The sequence below is a fragment of the Micropterus salmoides genome, unplaced genomic scaffold (assembly GCF_014851395.1).
Source record: "Micropterus salmoides isolate LMB-PRFRI ecotype aquatic unplaced genomic scaffold, ASM1485139v1 Ms_hic_scaffold_4, whole genome shotgun sequence".
NCBI classification, from domain to species: Eukaryota; Metazoa; Chordata; class Actinopteri; order Centrarchiformes; family Centrarchidae; genus Micropterus; species Micropterus salmoides.
The window spans coordinates 178,268-200,749 of NW_024043372.1; the positions used below are offsets into that span (position 1 = coordinate 178,268).

A 22,482-nucleotide genomic window follows, 5' to 3' on the forward strand; every position below is an offset into this window, starting at 1 on the left:
GCCTTGGCTGACGGCCCGTTGCTGCAAGCGCTTCCCACAAAGGACTCCGGAACAAATCCACCGGTTACGAACTCAACTCGAAAACGCCACTGGGGTCGGGCCAGAACCAACTCCACGAGCCAACTGGCAGTCGAGCCTCGCTACGGGACCTGCGGCAACGCTAGGGCAAAACAAACCACACTCTGTGACTCATTGGTGTTCTCTAGTTCTCTCCCTCTACAATATAAACTGAAATTCAATCGAGCTTTACATTGTCATATTGACTGTTGTCCCTGTAATATTACCACATTTACCCACTATTGTACTCTTTTGTTAAATAATAAATTCACCTTGAGCATAGTGATGTTGTGTGTGTGTTATTAAGGATCTAGAGTCCCTATACATAGAACTCACCCTCAGATTCGAGACTGACTGATTGACTAGAGCTTACGATTTCAGAATAAATGAACCACTAAGTTAACAACTAATGAATTACCAGAAATTTGTGTAATTCTCAGGCTATACTCAAGGACCTAAAGCCTTGGGCAGACAAGCAAATCTTTAGGTGGTGCTCCTAATTTCGAGGCATAAATTAATATTCCCAGAAATATTAATTTTCATAACTGTATTAAAATGTTACGTAGCCTAGATCTGCTACACTGGCTAGCCGTGGTGGAGCTGGCACTCTCGTTTTTAACATTATTCTGAGGGGACTTTTTACTCCTATGGAGGTTTATTCTTCATGGACATTATAGTTACTGATATCTCAGGAAATGTGGTCACGCTGAATGATTCAATCCGTGTGTTTGGATTTGGCTGAGTTAGAACTCTGAGAAGGAGTGCAGTCAGAGTGTCGGTTCACCTGTATGAGTCCAGCAGCTGGGTTTCGTCTCTTTTCAAAGTGTTTCTGCCTGTGCTGCTCCTGAACCTTCAGAGCAAAACCAGAACCCAGGATCCCCTGAGAGACAGACAGACAGACAGGTGAGCTGGGTTGAACCGGGTGGAGGTTCACCTGTCTTTCGTAAACTCAGGTAAACAACATTAGAGTGTCTCACAGCAGGCAGAGCGAAGAATGAAACTCCGATCAGAGTGAAGGTTGCAGCCAGAAGACGCCCGTTCCAGGTGATGGGAAACTTGTCTCCATAGCCAATGGTTGTCAAGGTGATCTGACAGAGACAGACACACACCAATCAGATCGTCTGCCGAGGGGTCAGCAGTCCTTATTCAACTCAAAGGCCAAAATAACCTCGACAGAGAGGCGCAGTCAAAAGATCCATCTGTTATCTGATCTGTAATGTGATTAAAAATAAACCTAAATCTAAAACGGACACACTGCACTTTTGTTTGTTTTCATGTATGTTTCTTGATTAGGATGGAAATGTGTTGGTATCTGTACAAATGCATCTCTGTTGTTAAACTGGCCAATTAAAACAAGAAGCTTCACTTTACCTTCAAACTAAATACTACACTCTGACACCAACAGTTATTTTATCTCTACAGAGACATCACAGCCTGTCACTGTGTGTTTTAGAAGTGTGTAGTGTCTCACCAGTCCCCACCAGAGGGCGTCTGCGTACGTCTCAAACTGTTCATTGTCTTCTTTTTCAGCCAAATAAACGAGGAAACTTGCCAGAATCAGACACAGGAAGCCAATGTACCACGCAGTGATCAACTCCTGCAGAGGGAGAGAGACATTATAATCCAGAGAGAGAGCATAATAACCCAGAGTCGAAACAGAAGTTAGAGTCGCTAAAGGAGTTCTGATCGATACGGTCCAGGATCAATAACAATGATCAGATGTCAAATGCTCTGTCAGAAAGATACTAAAAAACGTATGTAAAAAGTACATGTAATAAATCCTTCTCAAGTGAAAAGCCAATACTTAATCAATACACCTGTTCAACAAGCATCAACATGTAAACATGTAGAAAGTGATATGTTAATCTGCTCTCTAGACAGTCAAGAGAAATTGTGTGAGCATTAAGCCTTATTTGAAGCCAATAACCAGAACAGTAGGCTAAATCGTTTTTTCACATTTTGTGGAACCAAACTACAACGCTAGCTCAGCTGGCTTTGTTGTTAGAAGAATTGGTAGACTTCTGGTGTGAAGTCTCCGGTCTATCTACTGCGACTGAATTTCCCCTACAGGCGATCAATAAAGGAACGTCTCATCTTCAAGTGAATCCGGCGCCCTGGGCAGCAGCAGAGGGAAAAGGAGGAGGAGGCCAGGAGTTCTTCAATCTTTCTAAACGTTAATCAGTATTTTGATGTTAGGAATAGGATTTATTTTTTTCACATGAAACAACATTTAGTTATATTTAAAATATTCAGTTCTAATTCTGTTCTGAATTTAAGACAATCAGACTGATATAGGAACTGCATTACTAATATGCATTTTTTTTATTTATTGCAAGTCATGTCATCATTGCAATGCTGAACAATGTTATTACAGATCTTCCTCATATCATGCAAAAAATAAGTTGAAGGTTGAAGTGTAGCAGTGAAAGCAGTTGAAATGATTGAAGCAGTGTGAAAATACTTTAAATGTCAGGATCCATATGTCAGCTGAAGTTGAAGATGTAGAAACAGTTGAAGTGTTGTATTGTTAGCAGTTGAAGTTATAGCTGTTTAGTAAGCTGAAATGTCAGATGGAGAGGCAGACCGGGATAGCCCAGGTTACCTTGCTGTGAGCGTAGACGACTGATCCCAGCAGTTTCCAGGTTCCTCCCCGGCGGTCCATCCTGATCATCCTCAGAATCTGAAGGAAACGAAGCGACCTGATGGCTGAAGTGGCAAAGACGTTCCCCTGAGTCCCCGCAGCCAACACCGAGATGGACGCGATCAACACCATGATGTCTGCAGCCAGAGAGGTCAGAGAGAATCTTCATTCTTTTTCAAAATCTCTTCATTTAATCACAACAGAGTTCACTTAATACCATGACGCTGTATTTTTAGAGACAGAGAGCTGCTGCTGATCAAGCCAACCATGTGGCTCACATCCAACGGTTTTAATCACGAGTTCATCCAGTCAAGGATTTCTTCTCAGTTTCCTCACCTGTCTGAGAGAAGATGAAGTGTTGTTAAAGGCATCAGACTCACCAATGACACAGAAAGGTTTTCTGGCGAATTTAAGTCTCCCTCTCCATCCTCGGTAGCGACAGCAGCAACCTGCAGCCCAGATCCTCACCATGTACTCCACCCCGAACACCACGATGGTCACCACTTCCTGTTACACAACACTCTGTTAGAAACAACCACGGCTGCAACTGATCGATCACATGATCATTATTTTCTCAATTCATCTGCCTCGGGTTCCTCCGGGTGCAGTGGGTCCCACGTTCCTCCCACAAAGACCGGCCTCATGTGGCCAGAGTGTGTAGGCATATCCTGAAAGATGCACTGATGCCACTGATCGGCCCTCACGTTCCCCAGACCTGAATCCAAGTGAGAACCTCTGGGACGTTATGTAACGGTGTCGCCAAGTAGGACAGCCAGGAGGAAATTCTCTGCTGGAGGAACGCAGTTCATAGAACGTGTTCCTGCAACGTGTTCCTCAACATGTTCGTAGAGTGTGTTCCTCCTATTTATGGAACGTGTTCCTGCTGATTATAGAAAGTGTTCCTGCTGTTTATAGAACGTGTTCCTGCAACGTCTTCCTGCAACGTGTTCCTGAACATGTTCATAGAGCGTGTTCCTGCTGTTTATAGAACATGTTCTTGCAACGTGTTCCTGAACATGTTCATAGAACGTGTTCCTGCAACGTATTCCTCTACATGTTCGTAGAGTGTGTTCCTCCTATTTATGGAACGTGTTCCTGCTGATTATAGAAAGTGTTCCTGCTGTTTATAGAACATGTTCCTGCAACGTGTTCCTGAACATGTTCATAGAGCGTGTTCCTGTAGTTTATGAAACATTTTCCTGTAACGTGTTCCTGAACATGTTCATAGAGCGTGTTCCTGTAGTTTATGGAACATGTTCCTGTAACGTGTTCCTGAACATGTTCATAGAACGTGTTCCTGTAGTTAATGGAACATGTTCCTGTAACGTGTTCCTGAACATGTTCATAGAGCGTGTTCCTGTAGTTTATGGAACATGTTCCTGTAATGTGTTCCTGAACATGTTCATAGAGCGTGTTCCTGTAGTTTATAGAACATGTTCATAGAGCGTGTTCCTGTAGTTTATGGAACATGTTCCTGTAACGTGTTCCTGAACATGTTCATAGAGCGTGTTCCTGTAGTTTATGGAACATGTTCCTGTAACGTGTTCCTGAACATGTTCATAGAACGTGTTCCTGTAGTTAATGGAACATGTTCCTGTAACGTGTTCCTGAACATGTTCTATGAACATGTTCCTGCAGTTTATAGAACGTGTTCCTGCAACGTCTTCCTGAACATGTTCATAGAGCGTGTTCCTGCAGTTTATAGAACGTGTTCCCTGCAACGTATTCCTGAACATGTTCATAGAGCGTGTTCCTGTAGTTTATGGAACATGTTCCTGTAACGTGTTCCTGAACATGTTCATAGAACGTGTTCCTGTAGTTTATGGAACATTTTCCTGTAACGTGTTCCTGAACATGTTCATAGAGCGTGTTCCTGCTGTTTATAGAACATGTTCTTGCAACGTGTTCCTGAACATGTTCATAGAACGTGTTCCTGCAACGTATTCCTCTACATGTTCGTAGAGTGTGTTCCTCCTATTTATGGAACGTGTTCCTGCTGATTATAGAAAGTGTTCCTGCTGTTTATAGAACATGTTCCTGCAACGTGTTCCTGAACATGTTCATAGAGCGTGTTCCTGTAGTTTATGAAACATTTTCCTGTAACGTGTTCCTGAACATGTTCATAGAGCGTGTTCCTGTAGTTTATGGAACATGTTCCTGTAACGTGTTCCTGAACATGTTCATAGAACGTGTTCCTGTAGTTAATGGAACATGTTCCTGTAACGTGTTCCTGAACATGTTCATAGAGCGTGTTCCTGTAGTTTATGGAACATGTTCCTGTAATGTGTTCCTGAACATGTTCATAGAGCGTGTTCCTGTAGTTTATAGAACATGTTCATAGAGCGTGTTCCTGTAGTTTATGGAACATGTTCCTGTAACGTGTTCCTGAACATGTTCATAGAGCGTGTTCCTGTAGTTTATGGAACATGTTCCTGTAACGTGTTCCTGAACATGTTCATAGAACGTGTTCCTGTAGTTAATGGAACATGTTCCTGTAACGTGTTCCTGAACATGTTCTATGAACATGTTCCTGCAGTTTATAGAACGTGTTCCTGCAACGTGTTCCTGAACATGTTCATAGAGCGTGTTCCTGCAGTTTATAGAACGTGTTCCCTGCAACGTATTCCTGAACATGTTCATAGAGCGTGTTCCTGTAGTTTATGGAACATGTTCCTGTAACGTGTTCCTGAACATGTTCATAGAACGTGTTCCTGTAGTTTATGGAACATTTTCCTGTAACGTGTTCCTGAACATGTTCATAGAGCGTGTTCCTGCAGTTTATAGAACGTGTTCCCTGCAACGTATTCCTGAACATGTTCATAGAACATGTTCCTGCAGTTTATAGAACGTGTTCCTGCAACGTGTTCCTGAACATGTTCATAGAGCGTGTTCCTGCTGTTTTTGGAACGTATTCCTGCTGATTATAGAACGTGCGTATGCTGTTCATACACAGATCTACAGCTCTGGCTTCCTATCACATAAGCCTGAGGAAAAGGATTTTAGATGAACTTTTGGGCTGATTCTGAAAATAGCTCCTGTTTCATTTTCTCCAATAATTACTAAACTGATCATTGCTGCTTTAGAACCAGCAGAAATCAAACCTGATTTAAAGTGACAAGTTTAAACACCTCAGGATGTGTTGAAACGTTCCATGTTCTATTTAAAGATGTTTTTCAGTGTCTGATCTGAAGATAGATGAGGTGTATTTTTAACAACGTGAGTCGTGCACAGTTTTACCAGAATGTAGAGAGCATCCTCTGAACTCTTCTCGTACTCCCTGATGGTGGAGAACACAGACAGAACCAGACAGGAGAACACCAGCAGGAACCTGAACAGAGAACACATTAAACACACACGGCTCTTGGGTTTCTGAAGACCAGATCTGTTTCAGGGGGAAGATTCAGACTGTGACACCTGATCTGCAGTCTGTCTTCTGCTGGTTCTGTACGCTGGTATCCATTAATCAATAATCATTAATGATTCATTCAGACAGCTCTATTCCTGATGAACATGACATTTTCATTTCCCATGACTATGACCGTTCTCTAACTGACGTGCAGATGTTCCAGCTGATAGCATCACCTGCTCTGGTCTCAATCTGTATGTGGGTCACTCTTCATCCAGAGTGACATCTTATTGTAAAGTGGATCTCAGAGTGTGTGTAAAAATGGAGGAAGTCAGAAATGTTGTTGCTAATCTGTTAGATGCTAACATACTAACACCAATATCCAGGTCTGTTTGGGAACCAATGGGACGTTTGGGAAACATGACAGCCATCAGACGGGCTGCTGTGACGGCAGCTGCTCTTCTCTTTACAGTCAGACTGGATTGGATTAGCTGTTAGCAGTGGACCCATGGATGTGCAGACAGATTACTGTGATACGGATTCTCAGGTTTAAAATGCTCCAGCAAGCACAGGGGAGACCTCCTATCGAGTGTCAGCTGGGTCTGGGAGGAGCAGGAATAGCTAACGGATGGACGGACAGTTTAGATTTCATTCCCCACCTTAATGGCATTAATGTTCATTCAGTCTGAATGGAGTCTAACAGTGTACAGGGCGGTACACAGCTTTGAGTTAAATCGGGGCCGTGAGACGCCACACGTCCATTTTCTCACGCAGTGAAAATATCGATAAATACAGATGCATATAAGCGATAAAGGGAAAGAGCATGGTAGAGTGTGGTTCCACATCAACCAGAGCCGGTGCAGTACAGTAAAACCTGATTCTGAACTCCTTGATCTCTCCCTCCGCCCCTTCTTCTCATGAACTCCTCAAGCATGTATTTATAATGAGAAGATATAATCATAATGTTCTCCTCACAATAAAGAGACACTGGACCTGAAAACATTCATTTCCAGTGAAAACAGCTGACCGTGTGTCACTTCTTCAAACATATCCATAGATATATTTCATATTTTGATCCACTTCTTATATGCTGTGTTTGAAGTTGCAAATGGAACATTATGTGTTGATATGTGCCACAATAAATCCTTCAGTCCAATCACCAACATGCATTATTCATGACCACTCTGCACGCTGCTGCTGTTGCAGGCTTGTAGCTCGCTACCACGAGAAAACTGTGCACTGAAACTGTTGAGGAAGGCCAATGTGCAACGAGAGCACCTCAACCAAAGGAATATATTTCAGAGCATCCCAGCTTTGAGGCAATTTATCAGTCAAATTTATGTTCGCAACAAAAACTTCAAACTCAGCAAACTACGAGCTGGTCTCGTTGTCTTCAGTAAGTCTCGCTCTAGCAGAAGGGCCCTACAGCGTCTCTCCAGGCGGCATGGATCCCTGGTCAAAAGAACAGGTCTTTCACATGTAGATGAGGGTCATTCTCCTGTTAGCGCCCTGAACTTGGTCCCAGGGTGTTTTTTGAAACTCTTCTGGCTCGACTGAGGAAAGCTGATGTAACGTCCCCAGCTGTGGACGGATCCACTGACAACGAGACACAGCTTTGGGCCTAATACCACCACAAGGACATTCAAATGGGGAAATCAGTTTCCAGAGGATTGTTGCTTTTTTCAAGCACAAGCTGAAGCGTTTCTAGAGCAAAAGTCGGATGATGGATTCGTGTCAAGAGATGTGCTTTTTAAGCAACATCGTTTGAATTCACTTAATCTGGGACTACTAGCGAAACCACCAAAATGTCTGGTCCCGGGCCCTTAGCTTTCTGAAAATGTGGCCCCTTTAGCAATATAGCTGAATCACCCTGCTATACCATACATCCTGAATAGCCCAGCATGTTCAGGAAGGTTATGTGTTGAACGTGCAGAGTAAGACTTCCCAATGCTCCTGTCCTCCCGGTCCTCCCAATGAAACAAAGTGACTCCATAAATTCACCAGAATGCAGGAAAAGAGTTTCTGAACAGTTTTCTGAAGCGGCGGCGTCACGTGAAGTGTCGTCTGTGATGACGGCGGCAGAGATCACAGCTGCATCTGCTGTCTATTTTCCTCTGTCCCTCTCTCCTCCTCTTCTTCTCTCCACAGTTGTGTATTATTTATTGATTATCTGCATCTGTATTTATTGATATTCTAATTGTGAATTCATTATTGAATAACTCAGAATATGATTATGGTGTCTCTTTTGAGCATTGGAAATGATTTAAGAGTCTAAACATTTCAGGGCAAACTGAAATGATGTAACTCATATGATCAGCCTCGCATGTGACTGAATGGAAATGAGGATGTTCCTGCCGACAGACGGACTCTCCGACTCAAAGTAATAAAAACTCGTATAGATCTGGGAACACTGTAACAGACAGGTGTGTAGTCAGGTGTAATCTAAAGACAGGTATTTACACATAGGCGTGGTAGATGAAGGCCCATCCTCGAGGTCTCTCCAGTACGTTGTACAGGAAGTTCTGCAGTCGTCTGTAGAAGGCATTTCGTTTCGGAGGTTTCTTTCCTCCAGAGACACTGCTGCGCTGCCGCCGAGGACCCTCCTCCCCACCTAAACAAAGGTATTCACTGATTCACACTAACACTTACACACAGAAGGTAATATTTGCACACTGACTCTAATATTAACACTAATATTTACACACTGACTCTAATATTAATACACTGACTCTAATATTTACACACTTACACTAATATTAACACTAATATTTACACACTGACTCTAATATTAACACTAATATTTACACACTGACTCTAATATTAACACTAATATTTACACACTGACTCTAATATTAATACATTGATATTTACACACTGACTCTAATATTAATACACTGACTCTAATATTTACACACTTACACTAATATTAACACTAATATTTACACACTGACTCTAATATTAACACTAATATTTACACACTGACTCTAATATTTACACTAATATTTACACAGTCATACTAATATTAACACTAATATTTACAAACTGGCACTAATATTTACACTAATATTTACACAGTCATACTAATATTAACACTAATATTTACAAACTGGCACTAATATTTACACTAATATTTACAAACTGGCACTAATATTTACACTAATATTTACAAACTGGCACTAATATTTACACTAATATTTACTCACTGACTAATATAACACTAATATTTACTCACTGACTAATATTAATACACTTACACTAATATTTACTCACTGACTAATATAACACTAATATTTACTCACTGACTAATATTAATACACTTACACTAATATTTACTCACTGACTAATATAACACTAATATTTACTCACTGACTAATATTAATACACTTACACTAATATTTACTCACTGACTAATATTAATACACTTACACTAATATTTACTCACTGACTAATATAACACTAATATTTACTCACTGACTAATATTAATACACTTACACTAATATTTACTCACTGACTAATATAACACTAATATTTACTCACTGACTAATATTAATACACTTACACTAATATTTACTCACTGACTAATATAACACTAATATTTACTCACTGACTAATATTAATACACTTACACTAATATTTACTCACTGACTAATATAACACTAATATTTACTCACTGACTAATATTAATACACTTACACTAATATTTACTCACTGACTAATATTAATACACTTACACTAATATTTACTCACTGACTCTAATATAACACTAATATTTACACACTGACTCTAATATAACACTAATATTTACACACTGACTCTAATATAACACTAATATTTACACACTGACTCTAATATAACACTAATATTTACACACTGACTCTAATATTAACACTAATATTTACTCACTGACTCTAATATAACACTAATATTTACACACTGACTCTAATATAACACTAATATTTACTCACTGACTCTAATATAACACTAATATTTACTCACTGACTCTAATATAACACTAATATTTACACACTGACTCTAATATAACACTAATATCACAGGTGTCACAGATGAGAATAGCAGTCCCAGCTATTCTCATCTGTGACACCACGATGGTGGAACAAACTACCACACACCATCAGAGCAGGGGCGTCCCTCTCTAACTTCAAGAAGCTCTTGAAAATCATCTCTTCCGAGAACACTTCCTCTTATAACACCTCTAACTCCTGACCTCTAACATGCACTTCCTGTGCTCTTCTTCTTCCATCCCCTACAATGATCTTGTTTTGATTGCACTTTGTTAACTCTTACTTCCTTCCCTAGTTATCTACCCCATTGATGTGATTTGTCCTGTGAGCTCTTACTAGTATGTATTGTCAGTTGTAGATCTGTATTTGATGCTCTGTTGATGCTTGTATGTTGTTCCTCAAATGTAAGTCGCTTTGGATAAAAGCGTCTGTCAAATGAGGAAATATAAATGTAATATTTACTCACTGACTCTAATATAACACTAATATTTACTCACTGACTAATATTAATACACTTACACTAATATTTACTCACTGACTAATATTAATACACTTACACTAATATTTACTCACTGACTCTAATATAACACTAATATTTACTCACTGACTAATATTAATACACTTACACTAATATTTACTCACTGACTAATATTAATACACTTACACTAATATTTACTCACTGACTCTAATATAACACTAATATTTACACACTGACTCTAATATAACACTAATATTTACACACTGACTCTAATATAACACTAATATTTACACACTGACTCTAATATAACACTAATATTTACTCACTGACTCTAATATAACACTAATATTTACACACTGACTCTAATATAACACTAATATTTACTCACTGACTCTAATATAACACTAATATTTACACACTGACTCTAATATAACACTAATATCACAGGTGTCACAGATGAGAATAGCAGTCCCAGCTATTCTCATCTGTGACACCACGATGGTGGAACAAACTACCACACACCATCAGAGCAGGGGCGTCCCTCTCTAACTTCAAGAAGCTCTTGAAAATCATCTCTTCCGAGAACACTTCCTCTTATAACACCTCTAACTCCTGACCTCTAACATGCACTTCCTGTGCTCTTCTTCTTCCATCCCCTACAATGATCTTGTTTTGATTGCACTTTGTTAACTCTTACTTCCTTCCCTAGTTATCTACCCCATTGATGTGATATGTCCTGTGAGCTCTTACTAGTATGTATTGTCAGTTGTAGATCTGTATTTGATGCTCTGTTGATGCTTGTATGTTGTTCCTCAAATGTAAGTCGCTTTGGATAAAAGCGTCTGTCAAATGAGGAAATATAAATGTAATATTTACACACTGACTCTAATATTTAACACTAAAATTTGGACACTGGCGCTAATGTTAACACTACTATTTACACACTGACTAATATTAACACTAATATTTACACAGTGACACTAATATTTACAGACTTCCGCAGTGACACCGCCGCTGGACAATTGGGCCAACAAACCACATGGTATTAGATTTGAGTCATAAAACTGCAGTTGAAAATTGATTGGTGTGTCCCTCGATCGACTGGCCCATAGTGTGGTTACTGAACCTGAAGTGGCCATGACTGGCCATCAGAACATAATATAATGATATTAATATATACATAATATAAAACATGCAAAGTGGCTCGAGGCAGGTGCAGCAGCGTGCCTCAAAGTTACCGACTTTTATTTTGGTGTTGCTTCTAACCCCAGCAGTAAAGACAGCAGCGAGGACGCCAGGTCCCCGGTACCACTGCCATGGGTGACCATGAGACAGACAGCAGCGAGGACGCCGGGTCCCCGGTACCACTGTCTCAGAGAGGACCAGATATTAATGAGCTGGGAAGAAGCAACAGAAAATGAGAAAATCATGAAGAAACCTTTTCGGTTGAAGGTTTGTTTTCTCCACAAATATAATATATCCAGAAAGTGCACACTCTGCCATGGCGTTGGAAAGTAGCCTGCATCGCCTTCTCACAAGCTGCACAAACACTTTTTAGTCTCTGCAGAACAAATGTAGGCTCCAGCTGTAACCGGTCACATGATCACTGACTGATTGTCATATATTCACAGAATCCTCTCCTTGATCAGAGTTTGGCTGTTGTTGTTGTTGTTGTTGTTGTTATTCAACAGAAATAGTAAAATAATCAACACGCAAACAAAGTGCATTCTTTCCTAATAAGCTGCTGCACTTGTTATTCCAAACAGACACTTGGACTTGCAGCATAAAATGACTTGTGAAGATCTCTGACCAGCACACACTAATCAATATTAACTTAACTATTAACTTGTAACAAAGTAACTTGTACTCTGCCAATGAGTACACTTGGAGTAGTCAATTTATCAAGTACTTTTAAACTTTTAATTGAGTAGGTTTGTCAAATGGTAATTTATACTTGCAATATTTTTATTGGAGTAAATGTACTTAAATATTTTCAGTGCACAAACACAATAGCCCAGTCACACGCAAACACAATTATCCAGCCGCGCGCCAGCCTGCCCTCCCTCGGTTAACGCTGTCCTTGTGTGTTTACCTGCTATGAGCAGAGCTCCGTCCCTGCTGGACTCGGTCCCCCCGGCCTCCAGACCCACAAAGCCGACCTTCAGCTTCTTCTGGTCGGCCTGCGCTCCGGGGAACACCCCGCCGTTCCGGGATTTCTGCACCATGACGGAGAGACGCGACCTGCACCGACCTGCCGATCTACTGCCAGTCCGCAGACAGAGCGCCGAGGCCGGCCAGGCCCGGCGGGAGCATCGCTGCTGCGGAGCGGAGGAGGAGGAGGAGGAGGAGAGGAGGAGAGGAAGGAGAAACGGTGGAGAGAAGAAGAGGAAGAGGAGAAAAGCTGGAGAGAAGCAGAGGAGGAGGAGAAAATAAACCCGCAGAGAGACAGACGGGCAGCTGATTGGCTGATCAGCAGGTCTTTTCTCCTCACCGACTTCCCACACAAAGAGGAAATGGAATGACGTCACGGACGGTTATTGCTCAAGCTCACGGGGAAAAACCGATCAGATGATGAACTTGATCAGTTAGAGAAAAGAAATGGACGCAGGAGTTACTGATCATCACTGCCGTGGTAACCATGACGACCGGAGGAGGAGAAGGAGGAAGAGGGGAGGACGAAAAGACCAGCAAAAGAAACACAATACAGATGGGAGGAGGGGGGAGAAGAAGGAGGGAGAGGAGGAGGAGAGGAGGAGGAAAAGGAGGGGGGGGGGAGTAGGGCCAATCAGCTGCTACATGATGAATGTGAGGTTTTTACAGGACACACAGACCACAGTGCTTTCCACACAGAGCTGGACCCGGGCGGCCCACCTAAGTCGGTCGGACACCCCTCCCTCCCCGAGACACCATGCGTCCGTGTGATATTCCCCCAAACCAGCTGAGTGCTGCCGTGGATCATTTACCGGCTCCATGGTGATCCCAGGTGGCCATGGCGTACACAACTCAAGGACAAGCAGCCTCCAGCAGCGTGCGATTAGCCAACGCCATGCTGACAAAATAAGCTCGCCTCAGCCAAAGTTAGCTACAAAAACAATGTCTGACAGTCTCACTTTAGATGCCCTTATGATTATAATCATTGACCTTTCATTGAACCAGTCATCATCAGTGTCACTACAGCATGGCACACAGCCACGGGCTGTGCTGAGAAGAGGTGTGGACATTTATGGGCTCACATTAGATCACATTAACATTGCACAATATTGAACAAGACAGGAATATTTTTGTTTTAATATTTATTGATTAAATATTTGATACTGGGGCCTGGGGGGTTCTCCCTCAGAAGAAGATTCTTCGTTTTGCATTACAGGTGGCAAGAAATGTAACAGAAGCAAATAAAGCTAAAAATCATCATGTAAATGACAATAATCGACTGCAGAACGTCCCCCGATTGTGGAACCCGACAACTATGCAAAAGTATCGCAGTCAGCTCTAATAGTCTCGACAGGTGGAGTCAGGGGTCCTGGAACAGGCCGGAGTAGAAGGCAGGTTCAGAGCGGCGGCTGCGGTAGCGAAGGATGATGTCACTGATCATGTGCTTCCTTCTGACATGGGGCGGAGGGGTGCTGTCACTTTCCAGACGTCGCCGCTGGCAACAATTGATGACCATCTCTCTAACCAGGAAACCTGGAAACCGAAAGAAAGAAATATCTTTTTCAGTTAGTGTTCGTTTCCAGCTGAACCAAAGTCGTGTTTACCGGCTTGTCAGGACCCGCCCTGCTCTGCTTCTGATTGGCCAGTAGTCCTTACTGCACATGGGTACTGCACATGTGCAACGTCCAACAAAGATTGAATAGAATGAGATGCTTCACTCTGTAGCTGAAACAGAGTGTTCAACACACAGCTGCAGCGACAGAAATATGGTGTTTTGTGAAAATAAAAAAATTTAAACTTGTCCTGGGACAACCCCTAAATAAAACTAAGCACCTGAAGATGTTTGATTATTGAAAGTGTTCTTTTCACCTCTGAATGTGCTCCTGATTAGTCTAAAGCAGAGGAACTGTCACAGCCATGCCATGTTTTGCACTTTTGAGTTTGGTCAGTTTATTATCTGTTATTTTGGTCTGTTGGGTATTGGGGTTCTGTCTTGTCTGTCGTCTAGAGTTCAGTAACCTGTGTCATGTCTGTTACCCCAGTGATCCCTCTGCATGTCAGTCTCTCTGTTTTCCCCCGCTCTCTCTCTGCCTGCCTGTGTCTCGTTAACCCCGTGTGTGTGTGTGTATATCCTTGCTTGTTTCCCTCAGTCATTGTCGCGTGTATACCCTCTGTCTCATGTTGTCGTGTTGCCAGCCTTACTCGTCGTGTTTCCCTGCTTCTTTGGATTACTTTGTTTTTGGACTCTTATCAGCCACTCTACCAGAAAGTGTGCTCGCTTTTTTTTTGTTAATAAACCTTTTGAACTCAGCCTACGTGTCCTGCATTTGGGTCTGCCAACCTGCCTCACCACACAAACCTGTGACAGGAACAGTAATGGAAGATGATGGTGACCGCAATTATCTGAAGGAGTTTTTAAGGGGACCTGGATGGGTAAAGGTTTTAGGTGCAGTTACCTGGAAACAGAATGACCTCTGTGTCTGCATGACGTAAGTGTGTAGAGTGTGACTCAGGTAGGCATTAGAACTGAACATCCAATAAGATGGTTACACAGATCGGAGCCAGTGCTCATGTCTTCATCAGAGGGAAGTGAACAGAAGTTATGTTGTTTTTAGTCATATTCAAGCTTTGAGTAATGTGGAGCTTTCCTGTCTAAAGAAGGACAGTGAGACAGGCAGACATACCCAGAGACCTCTTGCTGACCACACTGCCGTTGACCAATGGGACGACCAAACCGAACTTGCTGGTGGTGTTTCCGTGGAATGAGATCCGGTAGAGTCCAGTTTTCAGAGGGTGGATGAAGATCACCTGGACGTTTGCCGCACTGGCAGGCAGACAGAGAGACAGACGGGTGTCTCAGTCATACAGTTTCGGTTCCTTGATTAACGAGACTGGGGCTGAGTTTACCTGGTCTGTGGTTCTGTCCTCGTCAGCAGGTCAGACACAGGGAAACTCTCTGAAACACAAAGTCAAAGATCTGTTCTCACTTTAGCACACCACAAAGATGAAGATGACCTGGTTCATTGTCAGTGATGAAGTCAGAGCCTAGATATGTGACCTCCCATCATGCATCTGTTTGTTCCCAGTCCCTGCTGAGCTGTTTGTTTACATTTTATTCCCTCTGAGATCAGACAGCTGATCTCCTGTGGCTGGTGCACACAGTGACACTGAAGGTAGATATTAGTACTGAACTAAAGTTAGTAGTCATTGTACTCACAGAATACTACAGGTAGTATTTCTAAAGTGAATACAACACTTGTTAGCAGTTTTATAGAAAGTGTTTGTTAGAAAGTTAGTTACCGATATCCTCCAAGTGCTCGACCCAGACTATCAGGAGCTTCCATTCAGAGCCAGAGACCGACCACGGAAGACCAAAAGAGTTCAAGTCTTCAACTGGAGAACCCTGGACAGACAGACCAGAGAGAGAGATAGGTCAGAGACAGACAGAAAGACAGATAATTAATAATCAGATAAAATAAGCTTTCATTTTGAAGGTCTGTACTGTGGGATGGGGGGCAGAGTCCTGGCTGAGTTCAGAATGACTCTGCAGGTTGGATAGTAGCTCAGTCGGAGGCTCCATCTCCTCTGGACTCTTTGACAAATTAACCGCTTTAAACAAAAAGAAAAATAATTAATCAAAAGGTTATACATTTAGGTTAACATCTTTTACACACAGAGCCTTAAATGGTCACCCCTGTCCGTGTGAGGTCACCCCTGTCCGTGTGAGGTCACCCCTGTCCGTGTGAAGTCACCCCTGTCCGTGTGAAGTCACCCCTGTCCGTGTGAGGTCACCCCTGTCCGTGTGAGGTCACCCCTGTCCGTGTGAGGTCACCCCTGTCCGTGTGAGGTCACCCCTGTCCGTGTGAGGTCACCCGTATGTGGTCACACCTGTCCGTGTGAGGTCACACCTGTCCGTGTGAGGTCACCCGTATGTGGTCACACCTGTCCGTGTGAGGTCACACCTGTCCGTGTGAGGTCACCCGTATGTGGTCACACCTGTCCGTATGAGGTCACCCGTATGTGGTCACCCCTGTCCGTGTGAGGTCACCCCTGTCCGTGTGAGGTCACCCGTATGTGGTCACCCCTGTCCGTGTGAAGTCACACCTGTCCGTGTGAGGTCACCCGTATGTGGTCACACCTGTCCGTGTGAAGTCACACCTGTCCGTGTGAGGTCACCCGTATGTGGTCACACCTGTCCGTGTGAGGTCACCCCTGTCCGTGTGAGGTCACCCCTGTCCGTGTGAGGTCACCCCTGTCCGTGTGAGGTCACCCCTGTCCGTGTGAAGTCACACCTGTCCGTGTGAGGTCACCCGTATGTGGTCACACCTGTCCGTGTGAGGTCACACCTGTGCGTATGTGGTCCGTGTGTTGTGTCTCTGTCTGCACTCAGCACCCAGTCCTGACATCAGTATACAGATCACCACACACTGACCGTGTGATGAAGATGATGGGACGATGAAGGTGATCTCAGTCAGAGCGTCGGCATACATCAGGACAAACCTCTCACCGTTAAACACCCCCCCTCCACTCTCACCCAGCACTACAGGGAAATCTGGGAGACAGAAAACAGCCAATCAGCTGCACAGAGCAACCTCAGGTAGCCTCTGTCCCTAACAGTGTCCTGTTAATCAGTATCATGTGTTTGACAGGGGGCCAATCAGAGCACTGACCTGAACTGTTGAACCCACCCACCTGTCGTCGCCCGGCCTCCACTGGCCAACCGAGAGACGACAGGAAGTCTAAGAAGTGAGAGGAGACGCTGCAACTGGACTCCACGTTGCTCAGAATCTACAGAGAGACAGACGGGTTAGAGACAGAGACAGACAGACAGACAGACAGGTTAGAGACAGAGACAGAAAGACAGGTTAGAGGCAGAGACAGACAGGTTAGAGGCAGAGACAGACAGGTTAGAGGCAGAGACAGACAGACAGGTTAGAGACAGAGACAGACGGGTTAGAGACAGAGACAGACAGGTTAGAGACAGACAGACAGACAGACAGACAGGTTAGAGACAGAGACAGAAAGACAGGTTAGAGGCAGAGACAGACAGGTTAGAGGCAGAGACAGACAGGTTAGAGACAGAGACAGACAGACAGGTTAGAGGCAGAGAAAGACAGACAGGTTAGAGGCAGAGACAGACAGACAGGTTAGAGACAGAGACAGACAGGTTAGAGACAGACAGACAGACGGGTTAGAGACAGACAGACAGACAGACAGACGGGTTAGAGACAGAGACAGACAGCTTAGAGACAGAGACAGACAGCTTAGAGACAGAGACAGACAGCTTAGAGACAGAGATAGACAGGTTAGAGACAGACAGACAGCTTAGAGACAGACAGCTTAGAGACAGAGATAGACAGGTTAGAGACAGACAGACAGCTTAGAGACAGAGACAGACAGGTTAGAGGCAGAGACAGACAGACAGGTTAGAGGCAGAGACAGACAGACAGGTTAGAGGCAGAGACAGACAGACAGGTTAGAGGCAGAGACAGACAGACAGGTTAGAGACAGACAGACAGACGGGTTAGAGACAGACAGACAGACAGACAGACGGGTTAGAGACAGAGACAGACAGCTTAGAGACAGAGACAGACAGCTTAGAGACAGAGACAGACAGCTTAGAGACAGAGATAGACAGGTTAGAGACAGACAGACAGCTTAGAGACAGACAGCTTAGAGACAGAGATAGACAGGTTAGAGACAGACAGACAGCTTAGAGACAGAGACAGACAGGTTAGAGTTTTTTTTTGTTCTTTTGATTTTTCAAAACACACTTTTATTAGTCGCTACTCGCTCACACACGATACACTTATATCGTCAACACATCAGCATCCACCAGCTGATCAGCCTGGACAGAACACAGCACCCTGCCATGAGCCCACACTGACAAAAAAGTTTCCAAGTCCTGATTAGCTCTGTAAAAACTGAAATCTAACAACAACCTGGACTTCATCATTTTCACAAACAACATCTTCACATTGACGGCTTGATCTGTCTCCACCTTTTTTCTCCTGCTCACATACACGGCCATCTTAGCCTGACCCAGGACAAAGTTTAGCAGCTGACATTTGTTCTTCTGTTGTCGAGTGTATTTAAAACCACAAATAAAAACCTGTTTAGTAAAAAACTCTTTAAAACCCCTAAAGATGTTTTCCAGGAAAACACCACCGCTGCTGAATACATTCACTCTGTGAGCATTAAAATGCCAATAAGCACTGCTCAATCTGACGTTTTTAATAAAAACAGAACAATAACCAAGACAGTGATCAGTAAAACCCACAGGGTTAATAAAACAACCTTTAAAGACATTGATGTGATGCTTAAAACAGTAAAACTGATCAAATCTAGCCTGAGATAAACATTCTCTTTGCAGTGACTCCATGTGTCCTGTCTGTCCTGTCTTTTATTAAAGCTCCTGCACACTGCAGACAGACGGGTCAGAGACAGACAGGTTAGAGACAGACAGGTTAGAGAGAGAGAGAGAGAGAGACAAACGGGTTAGAGAGAGAGAGAGACAGATGGGTTAGAGAGAGAGAGACAGACGGGTCAGAGACAGACAGGTTAGAGACAGACAGGTTAGAGAGAGAGAGAGAGAGAGACAAACAGGTTAGAGAGAGATGGGTTAGAGAGAGAGACAGACAGGTTAGAGAGACACAGGTTAGAGAGAGAGACAGACGGGTTAGAGAGAGAGAGAGACAGATGGGTTAGAGAGAGAGAGACAGACGGGTCAGAGACAGACAGGTTAGAGACAGACAGGTTAGAGAGAGAGAGAGAGAGACAAACAGGTTAGAGAGAGACGGGTTAGAGACAGACAGGTTAGAGAGAGAGAGAGAGAGAGAGAGACAGACAGGTTAGAGAGACACAGGTTAGAGAGAGAGACAGACGGGTTAGAGAGAGAGAGAGACAGATGGGTTAGAGAGAGAGAGAGACAGACGGGTCAGAGACAGACAGGTTAGAGAGAGAGAGACAAACAGGTTAGAGAGAGACGGGTTAGAGACAGACAGGTTAGAGAGAGATAGAAGGGTTAGAGAGAGAGAGACAGGTTAGAGAGAGAGACAGACGGGTTAGAGAGAGAGATAGACGGGTTAGAGAGAGAGAGAGACAGACGGGTTAGAGAGAGAGAGACAGACGGGTTAGAGAGAGAGAGACAGACGGGTTAGAGAGAGAGAGAGACAGACGGGTTAGAGAGAGAGAGAGACAGGTTAGAGATAGACAGACAGGTTAGAGATAGACAGGTTAGAGACAGAGACAGACAGGTTAGAGACAGACAGGTTAGAGACAGACAGGTTAGAGAGACAGGTTAGAGAGACAGGTTAGAGAGACAGGTTAGAGAGAGACAGACAGGTTAGAGATAGAGACAGACAGGTTAGAGATAGAGACAGACAGGTTAGAGAGAGAGACAGACAGGTTAGAGAGAGAGACAGACAGGTTAGAGACAGACAGGTTAGAGAGAGACAGACGGGTTAGAGAGAGAGATAGAAGGGTTAGAGAGACAGACAGGCTAGAGAGAGACAGGTTAGAGAGAGAGACAGACGGGTTAGAGAGAGAGAGACAGACGGGTTAGAGAGAGAGAGACAGGTTAGAGACAGACAGGTTAGAGATAGACAGACAGGTTAGAGATAGACAGACAGGTTAGAGAGAGAGATAGACAGGTTAGAGAGAGACAGACAGGTTAGAGAGAGAGAGACAGACAGGTTAGAGACAGACAGGTTAGAGAGAGAGACAGACAGGTTAGAGAGAGAGACAGACAGGTTAGAGAGAGACAGACAGGTTAGAGACAGACAGGTTAGAGAGAGACAGACAGGTTAGAGAGAGACAGACAGGTTAGAGAGAGAGATAGAAGGGTTAGAGAGAGAGACAGACGGGTTAGAGAGAGAGCGAGAGACAGACAGGTTAGAGAGAGACAGACAGGTTAGAGAGAGATAGACAGGTTAGAGAGAGATAGAAGGGTTAGAGAGAGAGACAGGTTAGAGAGAGAGACACGGGTTAGAGAGAGAGAGACAGACGGGTTAGAGAGAGAGATAGAAGGGTTAGAGAGAGAGAGAGACAGACGGGTTAGAGAGAGAGAGAGACAGACGGGTTAGAGAGAGAGACAGACAGGTTAGAGAGAGAGACAGACAGGTTAGAGATAGACAGGTTAGAGACAGAGACAGACAGGTTAGAGACAGAGACAGACAGGTTAGAGACAGAGACAGACAGGTTAGAGACAGACAGGTTAGAGACAGACAGGTTAGAGACAGACAGTTTAGAGAGACAGGTTAGAGAGAGATAGACAGGTTAGAGATAGAGACAGACAGGTTAGAGACAGACAGGTTAGAGAGAGAGACAGACAGGTTAGAGACAGACAGGTTAGAGAGAGACAGACGGGTTAGAGAGAGAGATAGAAGGGTTAGAGAGACAGACAGGTTAGAGAGAGATAGAAGGGTTAGAGAGAGAGACAGACGGTTAGAGAGAGAGAGACAGACGGGTTAGAGAGAGAGAGAGACAGGTTAGAGACAGACAGACAGGTTAGAGATAGACAGACAGGTTAGAGATAGACAGACAGGTTAGAGAGAGAGAGAGACAGACAGGTTAGAGACAGACAGGTTAGAGAGAGAGACAGACAGGTTAGAGAGAGAGACAGACAGGTTAGAGAGAGAGACAGACAGGTTAGAGAGAGACAGACAGGTTAGAGACAGACAGGTTAGAGAGAGACAGACAGGTTAGAGAGAGATAGACAGGTTAGAGAGAGAGATAGAAGGGTTAGAGAGAGAGAGACAGACGGGTTAGAGAGAGAGAGCGAGAGACAGACAGGTTAGAGAGAGAGACAGACAGGTTAGAGAGAGACAGGTTAGAGAGAGATAGACAGGTTAGAGAGAGATAGACAGGTTAGAGAGAGAGATAGAAGGGTTAGAGAGAGAGAGACAGACGGGTTAGAGAGAGAGAGCGAGAGACAGACAGGTTAGAGAGAGACAGGCAGGTGAGACAGACAGGTGTGTTTCACCTCAGCTACTGTCCTCTGTCCTGCTCTCATGTAAAAGACGAAGGCGGAGTCACAGTTTCTGGACGGCAGCTGGTCCAAACGTCTCAGATCCTCCAAGAAACCCGGAAGAGACGAGTCCAGAGACACCAGCTGAGCCGGGACACCGCCGGTACCTGGATCCTACAGACGGACAGGTGAGAGGAAGACAGGTGAGAACAGGTCTAAATCAATAGATAAATCGATCCCGTCCTCGGTACCTTCAGGGTCTCGCGTGTCAGCAGGCCCAGGTGGGACAGGAAGAGTCTCGCTGTCTGGAAGTAGGTGACGGGGGGCGGCGGCCTGCAGGACGTCATGACGGCCGACCGTCGCTTCACCTGCGGCCCGGCCTCGACCTGTCGCTGCCTTGTCAGCGCCGCTCGCAGACGTTCCAGCTGCTGCTGCACCTGACAGAGGGGGAGGAGTTTAAACCCGGGCAGGTGGTAATCATGGAACTGTACACAGCCAGGTAACGAACACCTGTCCGACATCAGCCTTTAATTTCAGCAAGGCAGGAAGTGAAAAGAACCTAAACCCGATCCCTGAGAGGCACGACAGCTGGTCTGGACAGGTAAATAAATAACCACTGTTCAGCAGGATCTGGATCTGGATCAGGGTCTTACCTCCTCAGAAACCGTCTCATGCAGAGCTGGAATACTCAGATCTGCTTTAACTGAAGGGCCGCTGGCAGTGTTTTCAGGAAACTCCTGATGTTTGACACCACATCGTTTCCCAGCATGCTCCTGGGCTCCACCGCGGCGTTCTGGGATCAGAGTTTGCTGCAGTAG

At 44.1% G+C, this 22,482-nt stretch overlaps 2 protein-coding genes across 8 annotated transcripts in view; both read right to left on the reverse strand.

Annotated features, from left to right (window-relative positions):
• LOC119886010 (potassium voltage-gated channel subfamily KQT member 2) overlaps positions 1 to 13,132 on the reverse strand; it is a 68,056-nt gene extending 54,924 nt beyond the window's left edge. For 4 of the 5 annotated variants that reach the window (XR_005441412.1, XR_005441411.1, XM_038696445.1 and 1 more), the window contains exons 1-8: positions 12,638 to 13,132; positions 8,505 to 8,655; positions 5,936 to 6,026; positions 3,079 to 3,205; positions 2,660 to 2,835; positions 1,529 to 1,654; positions 1,035 to 1,145; positions 842 to 937 (exon numbers count right to left, since the gene is read on the reverse strand). Coding sequence is in view for 3 of the 5 variants with exons in the window: in XM_038696445.1 (XP_038552373.1) it covers positions 842 to 937; positions 1,035 to 1,145; positions 1,529 to 1,654; positions 2,660 to 2,835; positions 3,079 to 3,205; positions 5,936 to 6,026; positions 8,505 to 8,655; positions 12,638 to 12,770 (1,011 nt within the window). In the remaining 2 variants the exon portion in view is untranslated. The remainder of the gene's footprint in view (positions 1 to 841; positions 938 to 1,034; positions 1,146 to 1,528; positions 1,655 to 2,659; positions 2,836 to 3,078; positions 3,206 to 5,935; positions 6,027 to 8,504; positions 8,656 to 12,637) is intronic. The other variant, XM_038696446.1, reaches the window with a different exon arrangement.
• Positions 13,133 to 13,821: 689 nt separating this feature from the next.
• Positions 13,822 to 22,482, reverse strand: part of ralgapb (Ral GTPase activating protein non-catalytic subunit beta) — a 52,716-nt gene continuing 44,055 nt past the window's right edge. For 2 of the 3 annotated variants that reach the window (XM_038696443.1, XM_038696442.1), the window contains exons 24-33: positions 22,318 to 22,473; positions 21,916 to 22,101; positions 21,680 to 21,838; positions 17,367 to 17,484; positions 17,129 to 17,248; positions 16,199 to 16,305; positions 15,997 to 16,099; positions 15,604 to 15,652; positions 15,381 to 15,520; positions 13,822 to 14,229 (exon numbers count right to left, since the gene is read on the reverse strand). In XM_038696443.1, the coding sequence (XP_038552371.1) occupies positions 14,057 to 14,229; positions 15,381 to 15,520; positions 15,604 to 15,652; positions 15,997 to 16,099; positions 16,199 to 16,305; positions 17,129 to 17,248; positions 17,367 to 17,484; positions 21,680 to 21,838; positions 21,916 to 22,101; positions 22,318 to 22,473 (1,311 nt within the window). In that variant the 3' untranslated portion in view covers positions 13,822 to 14,056. Of the gene's footprint in view, positions 14,230 to 15,380; positions 15,521 to 15,603; positions 15,653 to 15,996; positions 16,100 to 16,198; positions 16,306 to 17,042; positions 17,249 to 17,366; positions 17,485 to 21,679; positions 21,839 to 21,915; positions 22,102 to 22,317; positions 22,474 to 22,482 lie in introns of those variants that run through there. The other variant, XR_005441410.1, reaches the window with a different exon arrangement.